Consider the following 20690-nt stretch of genomic DNA (forward strand, 5'->3'; position numbering starts at 1 on the left):
ACATACTTTGAAGGGATATCACCCAGAGGTATTTCCTCATTTAAGATGGTGAAATTATGAATAGGTCAATGTTACTTACATGTGACCAATGTCCTTTTCACTTTACAAAAAATGAGATACTGTAATAGCAATCAAAGAAGAGGGTGGGTAGGAGACAATAGAAATAGCAGCAACATTTATAAGCCAAAAGACAGAACTGTTTCAGAAAGATTTCTTAGGTGACAGGTGAAATTTCAACCCAAAAGTTAAGTTTCAAAACAACCTTTATTCTGTTTGAAGATCTAATACAATGCATTAAAGCAACTGAAAACAAGACGTAGCTCCATTGAATCTATAACTTGAACGAAATGTCAAGGAGGCACACTACCCCCACCCCCCACCCCAGTTGCCTTGTGAAGGCAAAATTACAACTGACCGTGACATCCTCCCTCTCGTCAAAAGACCAACTTTATTTTAACAATGTCATATAAACAGATTTGTAAAAACATTGAACAGATTGTAGCTTTAAAAAATACACAGGTATAAATGAGTTTTTTTGTTTTGCTTTTTTTTTTAAATATATATATATATATGTGTGTATATATATATATATATATATATAGCAGCATCCTGGGCAGCTAATGCTATCTCATGGTGACAAGTTTCATGTTAAGTTGGATAGTCATTCTAATTGACTCAATTCCATTTCCTCCCCACCCATAATACCAATATTTTATAGCACTAGATTTTTTAAAAATAAGAATTTAGCATTTTGGAACTTTGTCCCATGTGAGACGTTGTGCTTTAAACTGCCCCTTTCTAAAATGACTCTAAACTGAAAACAGATCTCAGGGTCTGCTTTTCAACTAACCTGGATACCATGCATAGCAAAAGCACAGTTGTTTAAACCAGCAGAATTTTTCTTTCAGAGGAACATCAGTAGGACTTCCCAAACATGTTACCAGTTCATAACCAGTTATATGACAAAGCAATTGGTTCCCCACAGTGACAGCTCACATAAACACATTTTGACTCGACACACTAAGAACAAGGATTTCCAAGCTAAGCAAGTCATCCAGACCAGCTCCCTAAAAGGAGTAGCTTTTAAAAACACAAAAAAGCCAAAGAAATACAAACTTCTCACTTCACTTGCAAACAATTTTCATCTTTGTAAGACAAAACAAAGCAACTTCAAAGGGGAAAAAAGCCCATACACATATATAAGAATTGTACTAGACATTTGCTTGTTATGTACTTGAACTCAACTACTGTGGATCTGTTTTGGCTGAAAGGTGTACTGGAAACACAGTCCATGCACATATACATATATACAGATATCAAAGGCCGTGAAGTTGTCAGTTGTTGCAAACACATGCTTTTTGCCTTTTCACGTGGTTATGATCTCTTTGTGTGTAACGTGAGGTTCCAATGCTCCTACTTCTATGCCCTATCACAGCCTCACGGCAGCTTAGCTTCTGGCTTTATCTTTAGGATGCTACACTGGGTGGAAAAACTGATGCCTGGATAAAATCATGTATCAGGAGTGCCTCTGCTGTGTCTATTCATACTCAGCCGCTCAGATGGTGTTGTTAGGAGGGCTGTCTGATAAAACCCAGAGTGCCCGGCTGGCCAAATAGCTAAAGAGACAAATGCTGTGGGCAAGCTACACTGCAACCAAGGCATTGGGCAGGCTAGGTCTGGTGTAACTCAGTCGCATGGAATGATGGATCCTACTTTGCTGTTCAATGAAAGATCTATTGCACTTGCGTTTGTGAGTAAGGCAACTGCCTAAAACTAAGGCAACTGCCTAAATACTATGTCATCTTGCAAAGAATGTTGAAGCAAAAACACTCACAAAACTGTAGCTTTTAATAAAAATATTCAATCCCAGATCTTATATTTTGGAAAACATATTTGTATGTAATAGCATACATTTGCTACCAAAAAAGAAAAAATATACCCACAAACCTAGTTTAAAAACTATCCACTAATTAACTGTTAGACTTCTGTGTGATCTGGAAGGATATCACCACAATAATTTTAGAGCAGAGACACAGACTAAAACCAGGGAAATCGTCAGTTGTCCAGCGATGAGAGGGAGATGGTCAGATCAGTAAAGTCAAGTTTGAGGACTGTCTTGCTGTAAGACTGACTCTTGCTTAAGTATGAGTAGCTTCATATAAAGAGGAAAAATAATACATTCTACAGATGATTCACTCAGCTCCAAGACTGATCCTTTCAAAAGAAACAACATTAAAAAACAAAGTAACAGAAAACCCTCACCCTAGTACTTGAACAGAAACATAGCTGTGGGTACATCTAATATGGAGAAAGGGAAATTTGAAATTGCAGGATTTCATTTAACCTACTAGGGTAGTGAGCATGATTACAGTTGCTAATTAGTCTTTATCCCAACACATGTACAGTTCCTACTGAACATACCAGCTTTTGCCTATCTAAATCAGGGAGAGAGACCTCCCTCTCTTGCCCTAAACTGGAAGGATTAGGCTAACGCTTCCTTTTCCCCATGGTGAAGCACATACAGTGATTTGGATGAATGAGGACTGCCTTGGGTTCCTGCAATGGCCATGACGTTAGCAAGCTCCACAGCCCAGAGCAGTGACAGTACGATTGTGTCTATTTGCTTTATGTTCTAAACCGAATGGAAAGCTAGGAAAGTAACCTACATCCCACTACAAGTATTATTTCAGATCATGCTTTTCCTAAGATGAGTATCTGCTGGTCATAATGGAGAGTCTAATGTGACAGAGATTATCCCTTTAAACCAGTGTTCTAAACAAACTCGGCACTTCCTGCATAAGAACTGAAATACCTGACCAGCCACACTGTGTTAGAGTTACAGTAGGTTTGTAATTGTCATTAATTAATTGATAACAACTAGCAAATCAAAGTGAGAAAAGACTGAAGTAGAAGCAACTTCACTTTGCAGTTATTCACCTCTCTAAATCATGAGAAAGAGAAAGTGCATACAACCTTGCCTCCCCCGCCCACCACCCCACCCGATACATCCCTTCACTACATCCCCCCCTCCCTAGATTCAAGAAGTTCACAATTCTTTATGAAATAAACATTGCCAGGTACCGTATTTTGAGTCTTAAATCAACATTGTTGGACTCAGCAATACTTTGTCATATTCATATATATTTTTCATTTCTTTTTTTATTGAATAAAGCAGCTTTGAAGCTTATCAGGCACTGCCCAACAAAACAGTCCAAAAAAATCTGTTAGGAACTTTTTAACCTTGGGCTAACAGCCAAGGACTCTGTACAAGAAAAACTGTAAAATAGTTCATAGTTTTAATTCTGAAGCCATTTTTTTTTTTTTTTACTGGCATCCTGTACATTTCTTTTTTTAAAAAAAGGATAACAAAAATGAATATTAACAAAAATCCGGGACAACAATATTTTCAAGCAACAAAAACTGGGGCGGGGAAGCTTATTCTGAAGGTACATTTAAAACTGAAATAACAACTTAATGAAAATTAAGAATTGCATAGCACTGTGAATTTAGCCTTCAGCAAAACAAAACAGAAGCTATTTGGTATTGATACAAATCCATCTATTTGATAGTTAGTCATCCAATATTATGTACATATTTTATATACTGAATGTCATTTTAAGTCTTTTCCAAACTCCATTTTTCTGTTGCTGGGTTTTTGTTTTTCTGACAAGTTTAAACACTTTCTGGCACTTTCTATGACACAATTTCTTCTGAACATACGTTAACTGACATTCTCCCAAAGTGTCCCTTGCGAGTGGAAGTGCCTTTCTGCTACATATCGTTCATTTGTTAGAAAATGAAATAATCCACAGTGCGACGTGTCTGGCTCCACCGTGCACAGCAACATCCAGGCTAAGCCAGGCTGGACCGAACTTTCTCAGGCCAGGGTTCTTCTGCCTCTCTCTCCTCTGGTCTCCCGTGCCCCAACTTTCAGCTGGTAAAGCTTCAGAAAGCATTAACAAGCACCATGGTTAAAGGCCTCTTTGTCCCTGCAGGCAGAGATTTTTGCATTTCTCTTTCTCTTTGTGTTGTATGTGGTCGTGGCTTTAAATTAAACCAAAGAAAATAAAAAAGAAAGGATAAGCACTCCAGCTTAGAAACGTGTGGTCATCACACAGCCCTAGGCTGCATGTCTTCCCCTACTTCTTTTTTTGTGAAAGAAAGCTCTAGTTCCATCCGCAGACAGATGGCTTCGTTTCTGCAGCTCAATTCACAGATCAGACTGGAGAGGAGCCCTTTGCTTTCCAGAGGCCTCAGGGTGGCTGAACTTCAGGAGAAGGATCAGAGAGTAAGCGCTTCATCGCCTCTGCTGTGCATATACTGGGTAGGCTAGTGTGACGTTGAGGGAGTCGTTGTGCTGAACGAGGGAAGTGTGTTGGTAATGTAGCACCAGTTCCTTCAGAGAGCTGTACAAGTTATAGGGCTCGGCAAAGCCATAGCCAGTCGCTGTTTTGTTTATGACACAATGCTTTACTTCGCCATCCACCCTAGAGAGGAGAGAAGGAAAAACTGGCTTTTGAGCTTGTCCAAGACAATTCACAACTCTACAGGGCATTTTTAATAAAAAGCATCACTGTGCAGTACTACTCTACACAGGCCAGCCTCAACTTGGGGAAAGGGTCCTAGGTTACTGTAGACTCCTGGCCCTGTCACGCTGTACACATTTGGCCAAGTGCCTTGGGTAGGTAACCCAGCTTCACTGACCTACTGTATTTTCATTTTTTAAATGGTTTAAAGGGAAGACAATAGTAAAATGTAATACAGTTACTTTGAGAAATGAGACCATGCCTGCAATATACTTGAGAGACTGTCTGGAATGCAGTAAGCATGCAACAAATGGTAGCTTCCAGCCATCATGAGGACAACTATCAGCACTGCCCCATGACGAGCAGTATTACTATTATTACTCCCCTAATGATTATTCACAGGATTCCTTCTTTCTGGCTGCACAACTCTCCATCTCTGCATGTCCCCTTATGCAAAGTAAGGACCAAAGTAGCCTTCTTTGCTGTAGGAATATTTCTCTCATTCAGTGAAAGGTGATCATGGAGTATAACATACTTACAGAACCATTCCCTTTGAGAGGACATTTATTTCTCTGAAATGGTGATGTCGGTGATCTAATGTTTGTGTACATAGCTCAAGGATAATGATCAGAATCTTTTCTTTTTGACCTGCTCCTGATGAGTATTTTTCCTGTCGGTTGTGTTCTCAATGTACCTCAGATTCTAACTACTGTAGCCCTGAGAGGCAAAAAAGGCAGGCATTGCCACTTCCATTTTAAAGAGGAGAAAAAGACTTTGCGACTTCTCATGATTAATTAGCACTGAATTGGAATCCGAAGCCTAGTCTTCCAACGAAACAGGTTTCTATTAGACTGTATTAACATCTACTTCTGGCTAGACTTTAAAATGGCATGTTTGCTTTGTTGGCTCTTCTACATTATGTACTGTAGGCTTATTCAAGGCTAAAACTATTTCCAATCTTTGCCTCCAAAACTCAACGAGTGAATGAAACATCTCTTCATGAGATGCTGTAAAGAAAAGTTTGCTGGAGATACATACACAACAGAGCAGGCGTAGCAGCCCTGTTTACTGCTCTCGCGGACAAGAAAAGTGCCATCTCGCTTCCCTCGCAACAGGTTTTCAGCTTTGTTTCTGTTGCTGCTTCCGACATTCCATGTCTTCTCATCATGATGAGGCAAATCTTCATCATCTTCCACCAACGAATATTGGCTAGGCAAACAGGAGAGAGAGTTTCTAAACCAAGGGCAGGAGCCATTCGTCTGCCTTGCTGCCTTCCCTAGGCATACCATACCTCCCTCACTTTCCTCCTGGCTCCTGCCTGTCCCCTACAAAGCCAGTCAGACTGGCCATCACATGCCTGCCCTGAATTTTCCTCTCCTGGTATTCGGCCTCCAGCGCAACCTCCCAGGACAAAGAGTTAGCAATCAGTTGTACTATTTCTGTTTTCAAGCAACCACACTCAGGTACCTGGGCTGAGTGGAAGGTATTAAAACAATCTTGTTGATCCAGTTTAGATCAGGAAATTGACTAGGAAGATTGCCAGTTTTTGAATAATTCAAACACTGTATATACTTAAGCTTTAAAATATATTAAGCATAATTATTTTGTCTCTGATTGTTCCAAAAATATCTCGGGATTTTTCAGATGTTCATGGACATCATTACAGACAGAGAGTTGTTTCACAGCATTATGAGTAAAAAATAAATCCTAGTCCTCCTTAGCTAAGCTTTCTTTTTTTTAAATTCTGGATAATGGCAGAGTTTATACATTTTCTCCTACAAGATGTTCCAAACTCAGTAAAATTCCTCACTTGTTCTAAAAACAAAGCAAGTCATGCATTTTCCTAAAATGAGAAAAATCTTCTATCACCATCTTTAGTAACTACTTACTCTTCAGTGTTTTCATTGCCCAGCCACTCGTTCAACTTCTTTTGCCGAACACCTTTTTGAGTTAACCACCTGAAAAACAGTTTTAAAAAGAAAACGCATTAACTCATCCTGAACTGTAGCAATCACCAATTGTTCTTGTATAGGGTTCCATTTCAAGTACTTACATCAAGTATTGGTCTCTCGTCTTTCTCAGCTGGATAAGGTCAGGTTTAATGCTGTTCATACGTTTGTCAATTTCTCGATACTCAGCTGCCTGCTTCTTCAAGTCTTCTTCCAATCTTCTTCTACTGTCAATAATTTCACTGATTCGAGACTTCAACTTATCATAATTATGCATAATCCTACAGGCAAGAGAAATGTATTTATTACCTGGGTACATCACAAACGGTCCCCAAAGTTGTTAAAAAGTTTCACTACGATTTCCCAGCAGTTTTCCTCAGGTGAAGCGTGGCTTCGCTTCCCATCATTTTTAAATCATTCAAAGCACAGAAAGAAAGATCATCTTTAAATGGTTTTAGAGGATTTTGGTTATCTCTAGCTCAAGAACAAGAGAAACACTCATGGTTCACTAACCTTTGTATTTCTTTCTCATTCCCTTCACGTTTAAACTTTTCTATGTATTCTTTGCTGTACCGCTCTTGGGTCTGGCACTGCTCTTCAAATATTTTTATGGTTTCATTGAATGCTTCAATAGCTGTTCTTTTCATTTGGATTTCCTGCAACATAATTTTAAAAAGATAATGTCACACCATTCACAGAACAATTTCTTACTGCAAGACACTACCAGGACATTTGATCTGTCTTATTAGCAGGATGGGACTTGAATTCATAAAACCCATTAAAATAGTATCCCAGAAACAAGTATTTCCTCTGGAGAATTTTCTCAATCTATGAAAAATGATTGCTTGGCAATTTCCTCCAGTTTTTGTCTTCTTAAAAGGTAGTGTAAGAAGCTACTGTAGTTTATAGCATCCCTGTTGTCCTCTACTCCCTCTGGCATTTCCAGATACAGGAATGATCAGCAAAGAGTAATGGTCTAGAAAAATATGGCAGTAAATGTAGCTACTCCTTTTCATGGCAGGATATGTGCTAATCGCTAAATCTCCATTTCAGGGATTAGAGAAGTCTGTGAAACTTCCAGTTATTACTAACTTCCAATCTAAATAGGATCCTTCTATCAGTAACTAAATTAACTTGAAACTCAATGGCTGTTTCGGTGGTTATCATGTGAACTTAATTATTCTGATACTTATAATTTTTGGTTAAAAGGTTCTGCTATATTATGCTAAAATAATCAACAATGATTCATAAATAAATGATCTTGCCCCCACTGCATTCATAAAAACTCTCAATCTTTTAAATCCTTTTTTCCATGTTAGTCTTTTAAAAACTAAGAGTTCTAAACTTTTAATCTGATTTTCACAGAAAACTCACCTGGGATGTACGGGTATATTCTTCATATAACCTATCATATTCCCGACTTTTTTCTTGAAACTGAGTGTTATATTCATGTAATTTTTTCCCTACAGCTTCAATATTATCTTCTTTGACAACTTGATCCTAGAAAGATTAAAAATCAGAGGGAAAAAATAAATTCAATAGATAAGGTATTTAAGAATTGTTTAACAAAATACCTGACATGGAAGCATCTTTAAAATTGCAATTATGTGATCACAAGTATAAAGTTTTTTAGACTTGATTACATGCAATTCACCTATTTCAAATGTTCTCTCAGCATTGAAAGTATCTTGTCTAAACATCATAACTGGATAATTCAGTTTTTATTACCTGCTGGTATTTAGATACTGGATAAAGTAATTTCACATCCAATTTGGGATTATACTGAGCTAGAGATTCATTCCGGTAGTGGTTTATTAGTTCAACCACAGAATTGAAGGTTAATGGGTCAGAGAAGCCATATTTCCCATCTCGATGAAATATTTTGATTAATTTGTTATTTCCCCCTTTCCTGTAAAAACAATATAAAAATAAATGTATTAACATTTTCTAATAAAGAAATATGTTTTAATATCAGCCCAAACACCCTAATTTCAGCTATATTTCCTGGCTTACCTTAGTGTAAGAGTATAATCACCATGCATTTTAGTAGACGCATCTCGTACCAAAAAGGTCCCATCTGCTGTATCTCGAAGTTTTTCATTCACTTCTTCCCTGAAATAAAAATGCAAGACAATGCTCACCCTGAGGTTTAGTGACCATAGGTTTAAACAGACTATTTTTTAGAGCAGTTTTAGGTTCACGGCAAAATCAAGTGGAAAGTACAGTGAGTGCCCATATTCCTCTTGCCCACATAGACTTAAGTAATTGCATTTTCAGGGCTAATAAGAGATTACTAATATTTTGTTTAAATAGAAATGTTAGTAATTGCAGTCTCATTACAAAAAGGTGCATATCACTTTCACTATTGGTGTATCTGTGGAACTGAGTTTTTATTTTTTAAACCAAACATTGCAATCTGACAAATTGGCACAGAAACTCATGATCTCAAAAAGGTTTCTCCAGCCTTCCCCTTCTCAAAGCTAACATAAAATGGCATTGTTTTCTGTCTGTGTTTAAGACAAGAATTCTCAGAGCTGTGCTTAATAGAGAGAGTGCCTTCACACGCTGTTCTTAGGCAGGGCCACTTCACCCTGGCGCTTCACTGACATCTCTGTCAATAATGAAACTTCCCGGGTATTTAATTTCCTGTGGCATCCAGCACCCACAGTCTTTCAGTGCTCAGTGACTTTTTCTGGTCGTCTTTGGAAGAGAACCAACTATGCTTCATGCTTATGTTGGATGACATCCTAAAAATGGAACTTAGCAAGCTGGTGCTTTTCTTTCTCTTAATCTAAAACTCTCTGTATCTAGTGAAAACGAAGTTTCTATAGCCTTACCTCGAGATATCTCCCCAGTACCATTCAGCATCTTGTAAGGACATATTGTTATTCATACCGTTGTTGGCTACAGTAGCGGGTTTTGGTGGTTTAGGAGGCAGTGCTGCAGATGAAAAAGAAAAAGTTTGCAATCCCAACTACGTTAGAACTAAATTTCTTTAGATGAATACTTTCACTTTTAAAAAACAGAAAAATTAGAGTAACTGAAATATATAGCATTAATTCACAATTCCATGCAACATGGAAGAAACTTTTCTTAAAAAAAAAATTTTTTTTTCAGAGCACGGCTCAAAAAGAAACGAAACTGAAAAGAAGAGAGAGCGCCTTAGAAACTAACAAATAAATTGGACTGGCCATGTGAATAAATTTCAAAGTAAATCCAGAGTCATGACATTCGGTACTTCTAGATTCTAGACATGTTAAAGTTTCATGCCTGGTAAAATCCATCCAAAGAAACTATGAACATATGAGTAGCAGGAATAACATGACTTGGCTTTAATTTCCTCTTCTTATTTAATTATAAAAGACAAATTTGGTCTGTGTCCTCCACAAATGCTGTTGCAGTAATAAAAAGGCTCATCTACAGCAATATGTTTTAAGAGGAGGAATTGGGTTTCTCCAATCTTAGTATTTCAGGCACTGTTCTGCCAAAAGCCACTTTAAGAAACTCATCTGTGCCCTAAATCTCTTTAGTATTAGTGTTAATATTCTGTTGGATAAATTATGCTCTATATGCCAGGTCTGATTAAAAATCATATCCCCCTCCCTCAATGTCAAATCAGTATTCATATATACAAACTGGTGACAAATAAAAGAATGCAATATTCCTGAATATCTTAAATGGGGGGGAGAGCTAACACTGGAATAAAACAACTTAGGAAACAAATAAATCCAGGATTTTTAGATAAATCCTGTCATAAGTTTTAAAGCACTGTTACTATTTTAACTTACGCAAAAATGCTTTCAGGTATCTACCAAGAATATTTTACAAAGACCAACACTCGATAATGGAAAGTCAACTTCTTTTTTCATTATAATATCTTAATATAAGAGACAGCAAGCAACGTCTCAACATCTAGAGAACTGAGTTGTAATCACTGCTACATTTTACATGCTTTCTAAAGTACCAAGTGTTATCACTACAAAGTGCCACACTGTTCTCATCCACTGGCAACAGAGAAAAGCAGCACAAAGGAGGCATCATTTTAATTACAGGGACAATATACCACAATATAACTCACCTAGGGAAGGATCTTGATTAACAAAAGACACCAGTGAAAAACTGGAGTTCAATTCATATCCGTTCAAGTAAGAATAAGCGTTTACCACACACAGCCTGAGCTGCGTGCTTCCACAGGCAGTCAAACAATCTGTTTAATTTTTAAGCCATGAACAAACTAATTTTTATCAATGAGACAAATTAATAAAAACAGAAATCTAAAAAGGATATTTTACAGTAGCTTTAAAAAAATTAGCCATGAAATTAACTAGCTCTCTACAATAATACCGCAGTATTACCTGGTGGATCCATTTCTATATAAAACATCAAGTCTGTGCCACAATTTATATCTGTCTTGGCATATTCTAAATCCAGGTCTTCCATATTCCAAACAGTATTGTACATTTGTGCAAGAGTTTCCTTGGCTGAGCTCAGTTATAAGAAAAGAGTCCGGCTTTCTTTGTAATGGTGTCTTGGAATTCATTTTAAAACCTATAAGGGGCTGCACTGAAACCTATTACATCACACGCCCCAGCCAATCAAGTCAGAAAAATGTCACCAGACCACTCCTGCTTCATCAGTTCTCTTCTATAGCAGCCTTAACATAATCCCAACCTTCCTGAGAAGCTACATTTAACAGAACTGCAATATATACATGCTCATCCTTTCAAAAAGGTGTTTGACTATTCTCCTCCAGCAGCGAGTTTTCTAATTCCTTGTTTATTACTCCTTGCAGCATGGTACGCTCTGCCGTTGGCAGGTTGACAAAAGCTGATATGCTGCAGCTCCGAGCTTTTTCTCCCCCTCCTAGTGCATCTGGGTATATAGCCCAGTCATTCCTTGGTTTAACAATCTTAAAAGGTATCAAAAGGGTATACTTAAGCTGTATTTTATAGTCCTTAGATATCTCTCATATATAATAAAAGTAGAACAGACTACTCCTGGCATTTAATTTCAGTCCTCCATAATTCACTGAAAACCCAGAATTTAAATAACACTGTCACAAATGTACCACATTAGAAAGGACAGTTAAAAGAAAATGTAGAGATACAATGTCCTCCTCTACCAAACATTCCAAAGTTAAAACTAGACTTTATATAAACAATGAAAATTCGACATAGGAATGCAGATGCCTGTTAGTAGAAATAATAAATTGTCAACATTATGAAAATTTTAATGTGATTCCCTAATAAAACTGGGCAAAGAAAATGCTTCTTCCAAAAAGAAGGGGGCTATAGGTCAGAATGCAGAGTAGAGGTATATTTATCTATGCAAAATATTTCACCAATGAACCCATCGTCACTTCTAATACTGCTGGAAGGGGAAGATGATGTAATCACTTTTTTTTTTTTTTTGGCTTTTTCCCCTCTATCTCAAATGCCTCGCTCTGGGGACAAATATTGCTTCTTAGCACCACTTAATATAAGGAAGTCAATTTCTTTATAAATCTAGTGATCAATTTTGGTTCTTCAAAGTCATTCTGCATAAATTCCTGTCACCCTTACAGGAGCCTACTGTACATTGTCACTGTGAACTAATCTCTTTACATTCACAATATTATGATGGGGGTACCTCCTCTTCTCCCACGTAAACGTGGCTCATTTAAAAAACTATAGTGGGCTCTGTGATCTAGGTACGCGGTGTATGTCACATATTTGTAGGACCGTTTAAAAAAACATAGAAACCTTTGAGATTTAGACTTTCTGTAAAATTTGAGATCATAAAGTATATTTAAAAAGCAGACCAAAGGCAAGGCATTCTGTTCTGACATCCCCTGTCTAGTCTAATTCATTTTCCCATTATTGTCCCCTCCTACCCTCTCCCACCTACACTTTTCTATTTGCCTAAGTTTAGATAAACCTGAATTCAAATTCAAATAAAAATGATAAAAGTGGTGGTATGCTCTCAGATAAGATTCAGAAAAAAAATTCTTTTTTAGTTTAATAAAAATGTCACCCCTCCCCCAAAGCAAGAAGACAAGTTCTCTGAGCAGCTGTGGCCGGTGTAACAGCCCAGAGGGCCAGTCCATGCATTTGGGAACCCTTGGTGCGAACCAGTCTGGCTGCTGTATCTCCTGTGGCAAACTAACCCAGGGAGAAGGCAGGGAGACAGGTGATTTTCCATGGTCTCTCCAAGCCCTGGCCTGGCACCAACTTCGAACCAAGCACGTTGTAATTAGTACTTTCTTCTTGAACTTCCAACCTAAACCCTATCTTTCCCTTCCACTGCCCACTCGAGGACGGGGGTGGGGGGGGGGGGAGTGTCTCCCTTAATCTCCCATCTGTTCACCCCAGGCAACGCTTACAGGGGCGCACGCACACACGCACTCCAAGACAAACTACAGAAAGGGACCCCTCAGATAAACCACAGGGAAGGAACAGAGAAGTGCACAAATTCAAAGCAACTTACTTTGCAGGTTATGCATTTCAACGGTTTCCCTTTAAAGTGCCTGTATCCGACAGTGAAAAAAAAAAAATCCCCAAAGCCGTTCTTCTACCAAGTGGGCCAAGCCCCCCGCACCTCCCCCCCGCCGGCTCCCTGCGGCCAGTGCTCGTGCCCAGTGCCCGCGAGTGCGCGCAGGAGCAGGGGCGCCGCTAGGACCCTCCGGGCGAGCACGGTGGCCCAGCTCCGCTGCTGGGCTCGTCCCTCCACCCCACGCCCCGCCCGGCAGCGCGTCCGTCCGGGCCACCACCACTGCTCACTGCCGGCTCCTCACTGAGAAGCCAACTGGATTTCGCTACTGTACTGGGGAGGAAAGGAGCCCAGGCGCTCGCACGTCTCCCTTAGATAAAGATCGCAGCTTCATGATTAACTTGGGCAGGTTCAAATATTTGCTGAGCTAGGGATTTCGGGAGGGGGAGGGGAGCCCCAGTCAAACTTGTCATCGGCTGACAAGTGGCCAATGCAAGCCCAACTTGCTCATTTTCGCCTGGGAAATGAGAAGGCCATTGTGAAGGGACCTAAAATAGTCTCACTGGCTGCTGAGCGCGCTGGCTGGCTCGCGGGGCTCAAGCAGCCGACAGTGAAGCGAGGCACTATGCACAGCCAAACACAGGAAGTGGCTGAGCCAGTTCAGCAAAAAATAGAATCAAAGCCTCGCTTGTAAAGGCCTGAGCCTCTCAGAACAACCCAGTGCCTCGCTCGTGTGTCCACCTCCTGCACCTCCTCTCAAACCAGGACAGACAGCCCCGCAGGTGTAACAGGAAAGCCCTTGTGAGCAACTCGGGGAGGGAGCAGATGACAAAAATATTCAATAGTAAGTAGTAGGAGCGCATCCTCAGGACGACTATTCAACTCCACACCACATACATACTATACGCCATAATCATATGACGATTCAGAAAAAAAACTGCTGCTATTTTTATGAAGTCGATTGCAACTCGCATTTAAATGTCCATATGACCTGCTTTTTAAAAGGTGTGTCTACATTAGGTTTATGTGCCAGCTAATGAGGTAAAGGATTTAAGGGCAGAGAAGGGCATACCTTTCTAGTGGATGTTTGCCCTTTATTTGAGAAAGTGGCAATGGACCAGACTTGTGATTATTGACTACTATTGAACTAATTAGAATTTTATCTAAGAGAATTTTCAGTTGCATCAGCATAGATAGCTTTAAGGTTATCCAGGGAATTGTAACACAATATAGAAATCACCAATCACCAAACTTTACACCAGAAAATAATTTGGAGATCACTCAATTCCTTCATGCTACAAAGGGGGAAAAATCTGACCCAGGGAGGTGAAGTGGTTTGCACAAGATTATAGCCCTAAGACTAGAACCCAATCTTCAGATGGTTTCAAATGCCCTTCTCTGCTCACTGTCCCTGCTCCTCACTTCCCTTTGCTAGAGAAATAAAAAAATGGACAAAACTGAAGTTAATCTTTTAAGCCACATGCACAAAATTTCACACCCCTCAAAAAACTCTGGTTTGTTTTGTATTTTTAGCTTGCTTAAATTAAAACAAAACAAGTACATTTCATTGCCTTTGAAGACATGGGTTTTTTTCAGTAACAGCCTCATACTCCACATGGGAAAGAGATCCAACGGTCATATGGAGTCCACACAGGCCAACAGCAGAAACCACCTTCAGGGTTAACTGAAATAGCTGGCAGGTGCTGTTAAACCCATGATGAAAGTGATTTTACAAACTTTCCTTTCGTGCAACTGATATATTGAAAAACTTTCCCAATGGAAATAACAGTCTATAAGTGAATCTGCCATCTGATCATAGGGACATATGGTTAGTTCAGAGAATACCCTTGCATCCTGAGCTGCATAATCTTGCCCTACTTTTAAAAATAGCCTTTCTAAAGCTAGAAACGTTGGGAACATCAGTCTCCTAAGCATACCTGTCTGGATCCACATGATGTTTCATGTCAAAACATTCTAAGATTAAAATGCTCTGTTAAGTCCAACAGTATATTTCTGTTTCAGAAGAAAATGAGCCACTGGAAAGCAGTACTCTCTCAACGTACAGAAAGTCAGTCTTGAAATAGATTGGAAAAACTTTGCCTTTAACAAATTTCTCACAATATGTACAATCATCTACCACAGAGGTCCTATTACGAAAGTGTGGGCTGAATCTTTTTCCCGTTGAATTTTCATGTTTGAAGAGTGATCTGCAAGACACATGCTCTTCATTAGCTTAAAAAAGGGAGCCCTCTGCTGGTAGAACTGAATCAGTAATTCTTGCTTCGGGAGAAAACCAACTTTCTGTATATTTCGTTTGTCTAAATTTGACATGAGCTAATGCACATTGTTGTATTACTGTCATTTGATCTATATGACTAACAAATAATTAGTAAATCAAAAGTACAGATGTCTTAATAACTTGGAAATTTTTTCACAAAGCTGCTAGTCTTTTAGGAAAACTTGTATTTTAATGTAAGCATTTTTCTGGGACCTCAAAGACCTAGAAACACTGGAAAACTAACTTGATCTTCTGAGTTCTTTAAAAGAATATCATTGTTCCTTTCCTCAAAGTTTTGTGAAACTCATTTCAGAGGAAAATAGAGGCCATTATTTCACTTCTCAGCAGATATAGTCTAGTCAGGAAAATGTCTTTTGATCCTTAAACTGTTCAAAAGTTACAAACTGAACCCTATATTTCATATGTGCAAATCACCGTCAAGTGGCAAATGTCCCACAAATAGCTTTCAGCCTAGAAAACTTCTTGTTTTTGCGAGACATCATTTATGAACAAAGACCATGAAGAGAAGAATAGACGACAAAAATTCATGAACTAAAATCTTCATCTAAGGGTTAAATGAATACCTCCCTTCAGAATTTTAACTTAAGACAACTTAGAACAGAGGGCCTGTTAGGGTAATTCAAAGTATTTGCTCCATATCCACTGGTCTTAATTCATGTTGTACTAAGGAAAACGTCCATTATAAGTATATAAATAAACCCAGGTTTACATATGTGCATAAAATCTGACACATTCTACAAGGTTTCTGAAAAGGCATACCCATTGCTTAGTGAAATAAAGAACTCCTCCCCTGAAATTCTCCCTCAGATTCTTGTACCTTGAGACAGAGAGAAGTCTGCACTGTGAAAACAAAAGTAAAACTGACTATACTCCTCCAACACATACATACCAAAATACCTGTGTCTCTCTTTCAGAGCACAAATAAAACTACTGTTTGATAAAACCCTAGTGTGGCCTGCCTGCCTGCCTGCCTGCCTGTTCTACACATCTTAAAAAAACATGTAATTTTTCAAAGTTTTATTTCTCACCTTTGAAACAACCCTCTAATGTGAGGCCACATTTTAAACTCAATAAAAATTAAATGAGAGAAAAGTAAAACTCTTTGAATGTCATTTCCATCTACCTTAGTGCTTGCCTTTGGTCTGGGTTGAGAACCAAACCCAGAGCATTTAAAACAAGATTTATGAATCAGGCTCTTCAGGATGAATGTTTTGCAATGTGCCAGTGGTTAAAAATTAACTTTGACAGGTGTAGAAGGGCAAGGGGGAGAAAGAGTCATTTCTTTTCCACTCAGGGCATGAGGGTGCAATATTAGACTTCAATTATACATTAATATTTCTGAATATATCCATGAAATCTGAAATATGTAAATACACCTATAATAAGTTTCGTTCAAAGGCACCCTGTGTTAAATAGACTTGGTTTTACCTTGGTTGCTCTGCAGAAATCTGTTTTACCTACCTAAGTATTAATTGGGTAAAGACGACACAATGATTCACGAAAACTTGTTTAGCTTTAAACATTTTCAGTCCTTTTTAGTCACAAACAGAACTATCAAGAAAGTTCAGAGAGCTTACTCTGTGCCCTACCTTTTCCAAATCTTAGCTTCCCTCCATAAATGGGGAGAATCCTTATTTCACAGGAGTGCTGGATGCATTAGATGTGTTGATGTGTGACTATTCTTTGGAAGTTCATCAAAAAATAAATTATTTAGATAATTATTATGCTGTACCTAGTTCTCTGCTAGGAAGAGCTCAAAAGGAGAAAAAGCCTTTATCCCTGACTTTAGAAATGTAATTAAGTAGATTAATAGGAAAAACTATATACGGTTAAATATAAGATGACAAGGGGCTTAAAGCCATAAACATATTGAATAGGTAGATGTAACTTGCACATAAAACAGGAGGAGGACCTGCCTGAGTGCAGATAAAGTGGATGGCACTGCTTGGGGCAGATACATATGGTCATATATTTCATGCACTGTGCAGAGGCACCTGGGCAAGATGCAGCAGTGGTACTGAAATCTAGGCTGCTCCAGTCACCAAGCCACAGAGAGAGGAAGGGCTTCATACAAAGGCACCTTCCTCCCTCCAAGCAATGTACCCACCTCAGGGTGGCAACTTCCCAGAGTGTCACTTTTAGCCCCTACAGGCTCTTAGAAGCCTTAGCTCTGCTGGCTGGAAACGGGGTGTCAGTAGGGAAAATGGCCTGACAGGATTCATACAACTAACAAGGAATGGATGGCCTGAAGAAGTAAGACCTGCTGAAATGAGGCCAGCTCCCATAAGGCCTCAAAAGCTAGAACTGATGCGAGAGTAGAAATTATCAGTTCATTAAATCTCATACCAACCCCAGGAGAGAGGCATTTTCCCCATTCCACAGTATGGAGAATAATTTGGAAAAGTGGAGTTGCTCAAGAGTTGAGATTCCCATCCAGATCCACCTGAGTAAGAAACCCACTGTTTTTTCCACTCCATATCTCATGGAGTGATTTGGAGCCTTATCATGAAAACTATAACACTGCCTTGATATTGTTTACTATATGTGAACCACAGGGGCTGATTTCACATATTTTTAGTTTATTGCATGCTGGAAACTTGAGAGGAGTTTTTGATTGGAAACTAAAAGCAGTCTCACTGCTCACAAAGGTTCTGAAAACCCAGGCAGCAGGGCATGGCAGATAGACCGGGCTGAAGTCTAGTGGGCTGCTCCTGAGCAGACCTGGTTTTGGCCCATACTGCCCGGGGAGCACAGACTGAACCCCTATTTGTGAGCCTATCAGTTTCCCCATGTCCAAATTGGTAAAGTTGGATAATGCTTGCAACTCTAAAATGATGCTTCTTTGTGATACTATCACTTAAAATATTTACTGCTTTTGCAAAATACCAAGCCATTATTTTGTACTTTGCAATTTATTTTGAATGTTTTTAAACTCCATGCATCAAAATACTATTTCTCCTTTCCCTATTCAAACTGTACCTATTCTTCAAGACTCATTTCAAGCCCTATTTCTTCCATAAACCTTTTCTGTCTACTCCATTACCCTAGAAAGTCACCAAGTGCAACTCTAAAGTTCTTTTTGTACTTAAGAGTATGTGTACTCCCATCTAGCATTTAATTAGATACTATGTGCTAATGGGTCTTATTTAAACTGATATTTTGCCTCAAAAATCATGAGCTTTATCATTTCAAGTTCTACCTGGTAATAATTAGAAACGCTGTTTATCTGCCCCATAACTGAGTCTTGTTTTTTTCTCCCTTAAATATCATTCAGGTACGCATTTGTGTTAACAGCAATGTTGGCGTTAAGTGACTGACTGATGGCCATTCGCTGGAGATGGAAGGTGCTGTGCTTTCAAAGTTCTCTGCCTGGTACTAGCGCATGCTGTGGCAATGCTGAAGGACTCTAGGAAATTACTGCATTTTTTTTAAACCAAGCCTAAGAATAATTTCTTCAAACAGGCTGCCCTACCAGTCTTTTGCACTGGACCCATTCCTGAATACAAAGATGTTCTGGATGGGGATGTTTTGTTCCTGGCATGGGCAGTACAATGTATGCACGCACGAGAGATACTAAAACATCCATTTAATTCCAAAGGGCTTATACAAATCATACAAAGTTCCCAGGAAAACAGCTCAAACTAGAGTTTAAAACGTACTTGGATTTAATTTTTTTGAAGAGGCCACATAAATACTGGGATGATCTAGCAAATGTTCAAGGCTTTGTCATTCTTTAGCAGAGCTGATGGAACTAATCCTCCTTAGAAACTGGCGCACCAATTGCTCAGTAGAGAAACGTAGGGTCCTTTGACATATCAAACAGCTTTCTGGATGGCATTATGAAAATAGTGCAGATATCTGTTTTTACTTTGGTGGAATTAGGCTGAAACTAACAAAGACATTTAACCAGTTGACACCAGTCAGGCTAATGAAACTCTACCACTGATTCTACTATACATTGTGTAGTAGAAATTTTTCAAAACTCCATGTGATAAATACATTTATGGGTATCTGTCAAACCCTCTCTGGCTTTTGGCTTCCATGTGTCTCCTCTCTCTAGAGAGGTGGCCACTGAAAAGACCAGGACTACCCCCACTAGTCCTCCACTGAAAGCAAGGTCCAGCTCCCCCTAGTCTCTAACATAAACCTCAACTCAAGTGCCACGTACCACACCCCACCTCCATTTGTTTCCACTGAGTCCAAAGGCAGCCTCTGAACACCAGCACAGAGCTCCCAAATCCATTCACAGTGACCTGTGTACTCACATGAGATGAAGCCTTTTGGCCACCCCTGGACTGAAGTCCTAGTGACAGTCTTCTTTAACATAGTCTACCTAGAATTCTGGGGACCCCTGTTAAACATTCTGCTTGCTGTGATTTGGAACATCCCATACTTGCCTTATCTTCTATACCTGATACCTCTCTCACCTTTGGTAACATATTTTGGGTCTGTCCACAGAAGCCTTTCTCAATACCTGTGTCTTCAGTGGTTACCTACCCCATTCTCTATCCCACCCACTGCAGGTGGGTTTTGAATCTAGGCCCTGACCTCTCTGTCTGCCCCATCTAGATGCAAGTAACCAAGCCTGGCTGTGCAATACCCAATTAAGAAAAAGCAAAACTGAATTCTCCATTGCACGATAATGAAACTGAGTCCCCATGCCTGCTCATACATAATCTGCGTGGATTACCTATAGTAAAGAATATATTCATGCAGTTTCATGTAAATTCCAGGCAGAAATTAAGACTACAAGCAACACCTTCTACTGGTGCTGAAACTTCATGTATAGGACTCTAATCACTATTCTACATGACCAGTGTCAATTAGCTAACTTTTAACTGGCATATAGCAAAATGAGGTTGTTTAGAGTTTCCACAGAAGAAAAATACATCAGTTTAAATTAAATGCATTGCTAACATGGTCTACATTTCCTGCTTTGTTAAATGGCTAATTGAACAGCAGCCTGCTTTCAAAGAAGTGTCTGGCTTGCTCGAACCTGCTGCAGTGAACACTCTGGTTTCATACTGCTCGCATTATTGAAGGTGTTTATTTTGACAGGCATTTCTCAGCATACCCACTTCCAAAAAACACATTCTAAAATACTTTCAATTATATAGTAATTATAAATCCCCTACTTTATAAGTATTAGAAAGAAAAACAAAAATGTCAACAACTAAAAAACTCCATAAATTTCTTCAACAACCTGAAGCATAAACTTTGAAGGGTACAGGGAACTCTCCCCCAACTCTCACCTAAAACCAAGGTAATTTAAAATCCACAAATTTTGAAACTCGGATAATAATTAATACATACACTACCACTCAGTTATTTTTTCTTTAAATCACAAGGTAACATATCACTACCAATTGTAATTCCATAAGAAGCTGGTGTTACTTCAGAGGAAGTTTATGGCCACCATTTTTTAAGGCTCTAAAAAATGAACAATGA

General features: G+C 39.0%; 1 protein-coding gene across 7 annotated transcripts in view; it reads right to left on the bottom strand.

The window, feature by feature from the left end:
- Positions 1-245: 245 nt before the first annotated feature.
- The window catches only part of PIK3R1 (phosphoinositide-3-kinase regulatory subunit 1), an 85279-nt gene continuing 64834 nt past the window's right edge, over positions 246-20690 (bottom strand). For 4 of the 7 annotated variants that reach the window (XM_039465926.2, XM_039465846.2, XM_010336553.3 and 1 more), the window contains 9 exons: positions 9313-9415; positions 8489-8587; positions 8204-8384; positions 7850-7975; positions 6989-7131; positions 6580-6756; positions 6416-6484; positions 5565-5735; positions 246-4487 (listed from right to left, as the gene is read on the bottom strand). In XM_039465926.2, coding sequence (XP_039321860.1) covers positions 4298-4487; positions 5565-5735; positions 6416-6484; positions 6580-6756; positions 6989-7131; positions 7850-7975; positions 8204-8384; positions 8489-8587; positions 9313-9415 — 1259 coding nt within the window. In that variant the 3' untranslated portion in view covers positions 246-4297. Of the gene's footprint in view, positions 4488-5564; positions 5736-6415; positions 6485-6579; positions 6757-6988; positions 7132-7849; positions 7976-8203; positions 8385-8488; positions 8588-9312; positions 9416-10553; positions 10810-10830; positions 12917-12940; positions 20687-20690 lie in introns of those variants that run through there. The other 3 variants (XM_010336556.3, XM_010336555.3, XM_074385238.1) reach the window with 3 other exon arrangements.

This window comes from Saimiri boliviensis, chromosome 1 (genome assembly GCF_048565385.1).
Source record: "Saimiri boliviensis isolate mSaiBol1 chromosome 1, mSaiBol1.pri, whole genome shotgun sequence".
Lineage (NCBI taxonomy): Eukaryota > Metazoa > Chordata > Mammalia > Primates > Cebidae > Saimiri > Saimiri boliviensis.